At 45.1% G+C, this 10,125-nt stretch overlaps 1 protein-coding gene across 1 annotated transcript in view; it reads right to left on the bottom strand.

Annotated features, from left to right (window-relative positions):
• Positions 1 to 7,902, bottom strand: part of LOC123507259 (glutamate receptor ionotropic, kainate 2-like) — a 273,210-nt gene extending 265,308 nt beyond the window's left edge. Inside the window, exon 1 of the mRNA XM_045260021.1 lies at positions 6,179 to 7,902. Within this exon, the coding sequence (XP_045115956.1) occupies positions 6,179 to 6,974 (796 nt within the window). The 5' untranslated portion in view covers positions 6,975 to 7,902. The remainder of the gene's footprint in view (positions 1 to 6,178) is intronic.
• Between the last annotated feature and the right edge of the window lie 2,223 nt (positions 7,903 to 10,125).

Genomic DNA, 10,125 nt, shown 5'->3' with positions numbered 1-10,125 from the left:
TTCAGGACACACAACTCAATCTAAAAGCCGATGGGACCGTAAGCCTTGTCACCGGTGTCAGTAGTGCTTAATTTGCTCACCTGAAATGGGAACACGTAACTCTGGAGGCAGCGACGCGCGACAGGGATGAGGGAAGGTGGAGAGATGAGGAGAAAGGGATGCAGCGAAGGAAAGAAGTGAAAGAGAGGGAGAAGTTAAACACAGGAGGAAAGATACGAAGGAGGGGGAGAAGTGAAAGATGAAGAAAAATTAAGGCAGAAGGGGAGGTACGAAGGAGGAAAGAAGTATAAGATGGGAAAAAAAAGTGAAAGAATGAAAGTCACAAAGTATGAATGGGTTTTGTGAAAGAAAGAAAGAAAGGAAAGAGAGAGGAAAGTGAAGGAAGGAAGCTACGAAGGAAAAATGGTTTAATTGAGTAAGGGAAGGAGAGAAGATACAAAGGAAGAATGAATAGATGGAGTGAAGGAAATAAATGAATGATGAAGTGAATGAACACAAAGAAAGAAGCAAAAGTTAGAAAAAAGAAAAAAAAAGATACGTAGGAAAGAGGAAATTATGAAAAGACGAAGAGTGAGAGAAAGAAACAAATATAAAGAATGAAAATTAGAGTAACGCAGGAAGAAAAACAAAGAAATCAATCAGAGAAGAAATTAAACTAAAGTGAAGAAAAAATAAAAATTCAAAGAAGAACCAAAAAAGATGAAGGAAGGATGAAATTAAGGAAAGGAGGGAAGGGGTGAGAGAGAGAGAGAGAGAGAGAGAGAGAGAGAGAGAGAGAGAGAGAGAGGGAAGATGAAGAGATAATCAAGATATGACGCGCAATACTGCCAAATAATGTTCTCTCGCGTTACCGGCGCCGCGAGACAGACGAAGAGGGGGAAACAAGGGTAATACGTTCACTAAGATGGAGAGACTACAGTAAAAATACGCTGGAGAGAAAGGAAGCTGATTAAAACGTTGATAAGAAAGAGAAAGAGTACGTTTAGGAGAAGTACTGTATAGATAAAAAGACAATGAATAAAGGAGGATAAACTGTTAAACTCCAAGTGTCTTACTATAGAGACGGAAAAATTGTCAGCGTATCTTTGATTTTAAGTGTGATTGGACGATTTTATTTACATTAGGAAGGGTTTATGGAGATCAGAAGATTAATGGCCAAAATCTTCACTATTTCAATCCCCACATGAGTTTCTGAAGCTGCATAAAATCGCAAAATAGTAACCAGAATAAGTATGAAGACGTGTCATGGTACTGAAGGGGTTAAGAATGTCAGAAGCGTGGAGGATATAATGAAGATAGAAAACAATGCATAAAAGGAGGTGAAATATTGTACTCCAGATATGTGTCGTACTGTACAGATGAAAAAATCACCAACTCGTCTTAAGAATATCAAGTGTAGAGGAAACAGTTTAAATATCGTTCTCTACATAAAAGAATTGTGGTAGGAGGAAGGAAAAGTCCCTATTGTCTTCAGAATGTTGTAAAAAGGAGAGAAATAACGCTGGAATAAAATAATAAAAGGTGAAACAGTAAGACGTTATGTTAAAGCTAAAACTGCCTCATTATAAAGGGCGAAAAGATTACCAATAAGTATTTAGAAGACATTGAATTTGTGAGAAGTAATTTATGGATCAGAACAAACAGAGAAAGGCGTTACAGCAAATAAAGTGAATCAAAATATCGTACTCGAGGTGAAAACAATGTGCTTTCAAGACGGAAACCTATTCATGTACAAAGAGATATTTATAGAAAGAAAAAAAAGAAAAAGAGGGGAAGAGAGAGAGAGAGAGAGAGAGAGAGAGAGAGAGAGAGAGAGAGAGAGAGAGAGAGAGAGATGATTCGATGGGAAGTGGAGGTTTTGTGTAGATGGAAGATAGGGGTCAGTAGTTGAGAGAGGAGGAGGAGGAGGAGGAGGAGGAGGAGGAGGAGGAGGAGGAGGAGGAGGAGGAGGAGGAGGAGGGGGAGCCTGGGAGAGGTGGGGAGGTGGAGCGGGTTGATGGGGAGTAAGGGAGCGGTCAGCCACACCACTCTGGCCTCAGCTAATGTAATTGTGGGTGGCGACTGGCGAGGCGAGGCTTCTCAGGTGAGGGGGTGGCTTCGTGGGGCTTCCCTCTCTCCCCTCCCCTCACTACTCTCCCGAATTCTCTCACTATATAACTCTCCCTAACTCACTCACTCACTCGCCCTTCCTCCTCAGTCTCTCTAATGCTTACACGAGTACTCATGCATGCCTTCTTCCACACACACACACACACACACACACACACACACACACACACACACACACACACACACACACACACACACACACACACACACATCCATCCATCCATCCATTTCTCCTTCCTTTTCCTTTTTTCTTTCCTTTCTTTTCTGTACGTACCCGCACTCCTTTCTCCTCCTCCTCCTCCTCCTCCTCCTCCTCCTCCTTTTCCACAACCATCACCATCCTTCCCTCTTTAACTTGCTCTCTCCTTTTCTCTCCTCTCTTTTCTTAGTGTTTTTTTTTTTTTGTCTTCTTTCTTTATCTCCACAACTGGAAGTAGACAAGGAGCGAAAAATAAAGAAAAAAAAGAAAGAAGCAATAAGTAACAAAGGTGCTTCATGAAACTCCTCCTTCTCCTCCTCCTCCTCCTCCTCCTCCTCCTCCTCCTCCTCCTCCTCCTCCTCCTCTTCCTCCTCCCATGGTATAGTTGAAAAGTGAAGGTGTCAGTGAAAATAAAGTAAAGAATAAAGACTTAAACAAAAAGCAAAAAAAAAAAAGTAATATATGAAAAAAGTCAAGATGAAAGAAAAACAAAAATGTTATGCAAGAAAGTTCCAGTTACGGTTCAGTTTACGAGTACATAACACACACACACACACACACACACACACACACACACACACACACACACACACACACACACACACAGAGAGAGAGAGAGAGAGAGAGAGAGAGAGAGAGAGAGAGAGAGAGAGAGAGAGAGAGAGAGAGAGAGAGAGAGAGAGAGAGAGAGAGAGAGAGAGAGAGAGAGAGAGAGAGACGTACGTATGATCACACTGCACTGCCTTCTGAAGCCAGGTAAGTGCAGCAAAGGCACTCCGTGAAAAAGAGGTAGAAAAATCAAATAAAACGCTTTTCACTTTCAAACATTCATCATCCCTTGCTATTTTTCTTTCCTCAAGATTTTATCATCATTTCACTTCGTCTCCTTTGTTTTTCCTTTTTCTTGCAGTGATTGTCTATCTTTTCTACAATTCTGGATATATATATTCCTTAAATATTCGTCATTCTTTGCTTATGTTCTTTCTCTAAATTTTACTTTCATTTCACTCGACTCCATCATTTTCGTATTTCTAAACCACGTCTTCTCATTTTCTATCATTTTCATTTGCCTATTTCTCACCCAAATTTTACAATCATTTCATTCGTGTCTTCTTTTGCCTTCCGTTTTCTTTTTTTTTTTTTTTTCTTTTCTTTTTCAGTTATCTATCACTCACGTACTTCTAAATCGCGTGTCCTCGTTTTCTATCACCTTTCCTTTCCCTCTCTCGTTCCCGGCCAGCCTCCAGTACTTGCCCGTTCTTGGCTGTCCATTATCAGTGTTTGGTAGTCTTGTGTTCCCTTCCCCGCGCCTCAAGCTGTCATCGTGGGCGGCAGACAGCGTTTGGAGGCATATTTTGGGGCGAAGCTGGTGCATGTGGAGCGACAGGTGCCATGGGAGTGAGGGGAGAGGAAAGTGTGGGAGATGGCGAGGGAAGATTATATGCGGTAAGGGAGGCGCGGGAGAAAGACCAAGCGAGGGGGAGAAGAAGACGAGAAATAGATAGATAACAGTGGTGGTTTGTGATGATGATAAGGTGAAAAGAGAGAGAGAGAGAGAGAGAGAGAGAGAGAGAGAGAGAGAGAGAGAGAGAGAGAGAGAGAGAGAGAGAGAGAGAGAGAGAGAGAGAGAGATGTTTTCCTAAGTTGTCAGTCCTTTAACAAGTGTGTCTTTGATGAGAAAATGTGATGCAGAAAAGAATAGAAAATTTGTATGTTATGATGAATGGAGAAGAGTTACTGCGGGCTTCGTTCCAGGTGACTCAAGCTTGTATCACGATGGTGGCTACGAGCGAGAAACAAAAAGATAAAAGGACGAAGATACTACTCATTATTTCCGTATTCCATCTCCTATTAGAAAGTGTTCATTGGAATCCATATTTGTAACGTTCATACAATAAGGAAATAACAAAGAAGTGCTAAAACTGGCTGAGGGAAAAGACAATACTTAAGAACAATGGTGCTACACGTGTATCTGTATTTCACCATTCATTCCCCATTGCAAAGACCTTTATGGGAATCTTGATTTTTAATGTTTGTAGTCGAAGGAATATTTTTTTGTTGTGTATGTGTTAAAGGAGATTGACTGAGAGGCACGACACAATACATGGGACAAAAGTGCTACATGGTGCCTCGCTATTCTACCTCCCATTAAAAGAAAAATCACTTCTTGGAATCTTAATCTATAACGTTGATTTTAACTTGAAAAGGTATATTTTAGTTGTTAAGTTGATAGGCCACGAGAAACGAAAGATAAAAAGGCAAACCAACATATTACTCATTCACCTCATCTCTGTATTCCATATTTTACTGTACAAACTTTTCTTGCGACCGTAATGCGTAACGTTCATAAAATAGCAAAACAGTTTTTTTTTTTTCATTTGTTAAAAAGAGAAGCCAAGAGAAAAGACAAAATGGCAAAGTTACTGTGAGTTGACTACATATTCCACCGACGTATTGCAAAAATCCTTCTGTGATATTGATGTATAATGTTGACAGAGTAAGGAAATTACTGTTTTTCTTTTTTTTTATTCATAAAGAAACTAGCTGGGAGAAAGGTATTTTAAAGGAAGGTACTTTACATTGTTTATGTATTCCACCTTCCATTGCATTAAACTCTTGTTAGAATCTTTATTTGTATAGTTCATAAAATCAAGAAGAGATATTTCTAAGTACCACGGAGAAAAAAAACCTGTTCAACTTGCTTCTCACAAAGATAAAAGAAAAAAAGTTAACCTGTTTAGTTAATGAAGTGTCTTCATATTGCATACTTTAGGAGTTCAAGTCGTAGGGGGAATAGGAAATCTAGTGATTAAGAGAATTAATGTAACCATTATCTGTTTCTATAACTTCTGTAATCACTCGCTTTATGATCTAAAGAAAATGAAAGAAAGGAGAGGTCAAACAATTGTTGGTGTGGAAACTGAAACATGTCCCTCCTGCAGCCATAACCTGCTCTAAAATACCTGGTCCGGATTCGAGGCTATAAAAATGAGGATTCCGGAATGTGACGCGTGTACGAGTGGATGGCAAACACGGATCACGCTGGGATGTGAGGTGAGCAGTGTTGCTTCCAAAGACGGGGTTATTTTTCTTGAAATATATTGATTCAGTTCTCTTCGTGCACTGACACAAATACCCTCAGCCCCCATATCTCTCTCTCTCTCTCTCTCTCTCTCTCTCTCTCTCTCTCTCTCTCTCTCTCTCTCTCTCTCTCTCTCTCTCTCTCTCTCTCTCTCTCTCTCTCTCTCTCTCTCTCTCTCTCTCTCTCTCTCTCTCTCTCTCTCTCTCTCTCTCTCTCTCTCTCTCTCTCTCTCTCTCTCTCTCTCTCTCTCTCTCTCTCTCTCTCTCTCTCTCTCTCTCTCTATCTCTCTATATATATATATATATATATATATATATATATATATATATATATATATATATATATATATATATATATATATATATATATATATATATATATCTCCCTTGGCTGTAAGGGAAGGAATAAGTAATGTCAGTGTTCAGGATTGGCGTGAGTCACGCTGCCTCGCGCGTCTACATCATAAATATTTGGTGTCGTCCTCGAGGCCGCCACCAGCTGCTGCGGCGCTGCCTCGATGGCTGAGGGCTGGCAGGGAGCGCCATCTCGAGTTGGCAGGGAAGGAGGGATGGGGCGGAGGTGGGGAGGGGAGAAGCTTAGTGCGGGAATGGTATGGGTGCCGCAATGGTCCGTGCTTGTTGTTGTTCCTGCAAGATATGAGTGCTGACTTTTTGTGCTGAACGAGAACAGCCCGCACAGAGCAGCTGCTGAGTATGATGATATTACTGAGGTGTTTCTGACAGCAAGAAGGAGCGGTGGCACTAACTCAGTGCCTTGCTGGTACTCACCTATCCTGATGACGGCGGGAAGGCCCAAGGCGGTGGGTAGCACAAGGCCCAGGAGCAAGACCAGCGTGGGCCACCAGGACACACCGGTCAGGATGCTTGGGGGCCTGGTCACGGGGCGCGGCAAGATACAGGCTGCGGCCTTGTCCCCGGTGGGACAGGCGGCCGCGCTGGCTGCCTTCTGGCCCGACTCGTGACAGACAGACAGCCTCAGGGGACGAGGTGGCGCGTCATTCCCTGCCTGTTGTCCTCCTCCTGCTGCTGCTGCTGCTACTGCTGCCGTTGCCGAGTGATTACGTTTCCTCGTAACACCACCAGCAGCTGATTCCACTAAAAGCAATTTACCACTATCATGATCTTTTCCAATTAAATGCGCACTACAACTTTTGTAAAACTCCAAATTATCTGTATCGTTCCCAAGTGTCGCTCGCCCGCCTTTAGGAAGGCATCTTTGCTGCGTCCACTCGGGGGAGCCTCCTCTTCCCCTCCCCGGGGCACTTCCCAGCGTCAAGTTGTCCCCAGTAAGTCGGGCGTTGGACAGTGGGTCGCCCACAACAAGCAGCTCCTCCTCGGTGTGGCGGCGCGCGTACCAGCGTTGCCGAGGCGGCTGATGTATCACAGTTTGCTTAGGGTGGCTCGAGACACTCGCCGTCAGGAGAATCGCGTGTGGCTGGCTCGCCGACACCATCTCTGCCAAGGTGATGCTAGTTCCTAAAGTCAATTTTGCCTGTCGCTCCCGTAATGATTTTCTCTTGAGCACCGCGTCGGCTCTCCTCCCGCATTCAGACTTGTCCCCCATGATAGCCAGCCTCAGCCAACGCCGCCCGTTCACGTTGCGCCTGCACTCCCCTCGAAGCTTTATTAGCGACACAATAACCCGTCTGTCAGATGGCGGGGGTCGCCATGCCGCTGACTAGAGCTTGTTTGTACTGCTTTGCACGGCAGTGACCACGAGGCAGACTGGGAGCGGCACAAGAGGCCGCGGGGCAACCCACAAGGTGAGCAGGACCAAGGTTGTCCGGAAGGACCCTCCAGACGCCACTTCTGGCGTGCTGTGGGGGGATCATAACGAAAGGCGACGTTGGGAGGTGCACGGCGCCATCGGAACAGCGTGACTCAGGGATTCACTCGGCTGAACTTATCACTCTTCACTGGGACATCACCACGGCCGCGCCTCACCTTGCAGTCATATTACACTTACAACATTTTCATTTTCCTCACCTGCGCTGAATGTGCGAGGCTTTGTGCCTCAGAGTGACTTATTTCCTGCTAGCAATCTACTCCCTGCTTGTGGACAACTTGCCTGGATGTTGTATTCAAACTTTTCAGTGTACGCAAGTTATGCCGAACGATTCAGCAAACTTAAATAAATTCTCATAAAAATGAAAGATGTAGCAAAGAAAGAAGCAGTAAAGACACGCAAGCAGAGAGCACTGTGGTGAGATTATCAGCAATGCACCGCGAGTCGCTGGTGCCAAGTCCTGGACAGGCGCGACGGGGCGTGGGAGGCGGCGGCGTGGTGACGGCGGCGGCGGGGCGTGTGTGTGTACCAGCCAGCTGCGAGCACACGACTGACTGCCTGCCTCCACCATCACCGCACGCCTTCACCCTCCACCCTCCATCTCTCCCACCCGGCCTTGCACACCCGGGGGCCAAGTCGAGGCAAAACTAGGTCCTCGTAACACCCTCAACTTTCCCTCTTGAGAACGAGCTCCATAACCCTTCAGAGTCCTCTTCCTCCACCTGGCTGCCGCTCTCACTTTCTCTCTCTCTCTCTCTCTCTCTCTCTCTCTCTCTCTCTCTCTCTCTCTCTCTCTCTCTCTCTCTCTCTCTGCATGGCAGTTTTTTATTGCATTAGCATTTCAAAATATTATCGAGAATACATTAACAAAAGTCTTCATGATGAGACAAACTAACAGATCCATTGGTGCATGAAAAGAGGAGGAGGAAAAGTTAATGTCCCTCTGTGTCTGCTTATATAAATGGCTGGCAATAAAAGTGAGGCTCCTCTATGCTTGTAGGATTCCGTAGCATCATTTAGGCTCCCAAACCCAGCTCGTCGCAGCGTGAGACGACCACCCGTTCCTTTCCCCTCCAGACTCATCGGCGCCGGCCTGTAAGCAACCCCTGAGAGAGAGAGAGAGAGAGAGAGAGAGAGAGAGAGAGAGAGAGAGAGAGAGAGAGAGAGAGAGAGAGAGAGAGAGAGAGAGAGAGAGAGAGAGAGAGAGAGAGAGAGAGAGAGAGAGAGAGAGAGAGAGAGAGAGAGAGAGAGAGAGAGAGAGAGAGAGAGAGAGAGAGAGAGAGAGAGGAGAGAGGGGTTGAGAAGGTATTTGAAATATCAAGATGACCAGCAACCAGAACAAGAACAGTAGTAGTTGTTGTTGTTGTACTAAGAGGAAAAGGAGAAGGAGGAGGAGGAGGAGGAGGAAGTAGAGGAAGAGGAAGAGGAAGAGGAGGAGGAGGAGGAGGAGGAGAAGGAGGAGGAGGAGAAGAAGGAGGACGAGGAGGAGGAGGAGGAGGAGGAGGAGGAGGAGGAGGAAAAAAAGAACTACCATTTATAAATATATCAAGGATAATTTGGAGAAAACGCCAGAGAGAGAGAGAGAGACAGACAGACAGACAGACAGACAGACAGACAGACAGACAGACAGACAGACAGACGACATGACTACACAAACTATCCCACACACACTAAGGCATCCGAGGCATCCCATCCTGTTGACCATATGCTCCTAATCCAAGTTTTTCCTCCACCACATCGCCTCTCGACCTTCCGTCCACTTCGCCTCTGCAGCTCTCGCCAGACTCAGCATTGGATCGAGTAGGAGTTATATGAGAGGTATTAGAAGGGGAAAGCAAATTATTGACGGAGGCTGAAAAAATATTGAAAGTAAAGAAGGAAAATATGAAAAATAATGGTAAAGAAAGAAAGAGAAAAGAAAGAAGAATTAAAGAAATTGAAATAAAACCTGAGTGAAATGAAGAAAATATATGTGAAGTTAGTGTATACATTACTGTGGCTTGAGAAAGTTGCGTTTGGTCAGTGTGTGTGTGTGTGTGTGTGTGTGTGTGTGTGTGTGTGTGTGTGTGTGTGCATTTACAAGTTCGTGCATTATTTTCTCCTCCATTATGTATTTTTTCCTACTTTTCTACTTTTAATTTAACCTATTGTTAAAGTCATGGATGTTTCTTGCACGCACACACACACACACACACACACACACACACACTAGTGTAGTGGTTAGCACACTCGGCTCACAGCCGAGAAGGCCAGGGTTCGAATCCCTGGTGAGGAGAGGCAAATGGTCGAGCCTCTAAGTCTAATGTGTAGCCCCTGTTCCCCTAGCAACAAATAGGTACGAGATGTAACACTAGGGATTGTGGCTTTGCTGTCCCGGCGTGTGGTGTGCTACTGGTTTCAGCCGTATCCGAAAATAGGTCTGTGTGAGTGAGCTCTTAGCTCTTTCCGTGAGGGAACGACCGTAAGTGTATCACATGCATACACACATGTACCCACGCTTCAAGCGTCAGGGCGTTTATTTGGGCAGACTAAATTTCTTGGTTGACTTAGGCATTTAGTCTTCTTCAGTTTGTACCCATGTGTGTGTGTGTGTGTGTGTGTGTGTGTAATTCACTGTTTGATCTGCTGCAGTCTCTGACGAGACAGCCAGACGTTACCCTACGGAACGAGCTCAGAGCTCATTGTTTCCGATCTTCGGATAGGCCTGAGACCAGGCACACACCACACACCGGGACAACAAGGTCACAACTCCTCGATTTACATCCCGTACCTACTCACTGCTAGGTGAACAGGGGCTACACGTGAAAGGAGACACACCCAAATATCTCCACCCGGCCGGGGAATCGAACCCCGGTCATCTGGCTTGTGAAGCCAGCGCTCTAACCACTGAGCTACCGGGCGTGTGTGTGTGTGTGTGTGTGTAGTTGCT

Source organism: Portunus trituberculatus, chromosome 21 (assembly GCF_017591435.1).
Source record: "Portunus trituberculatus isolate SZX2019 chromosome 21, ASM1759143v1, whole genome shotgun sequence".
NCBI classification, from domain to species: Eukaryota; Metazoa; Arthropoda; class Malacostraca; order Decapoda; family Portunidae; genus Portunus; species Portunus trituberculatus.
The sequence above is the reverse complement of the archived record's forward strand: the minus strand, read 5'-3'. Positions and strand labels throughout refer to the sequence as shown.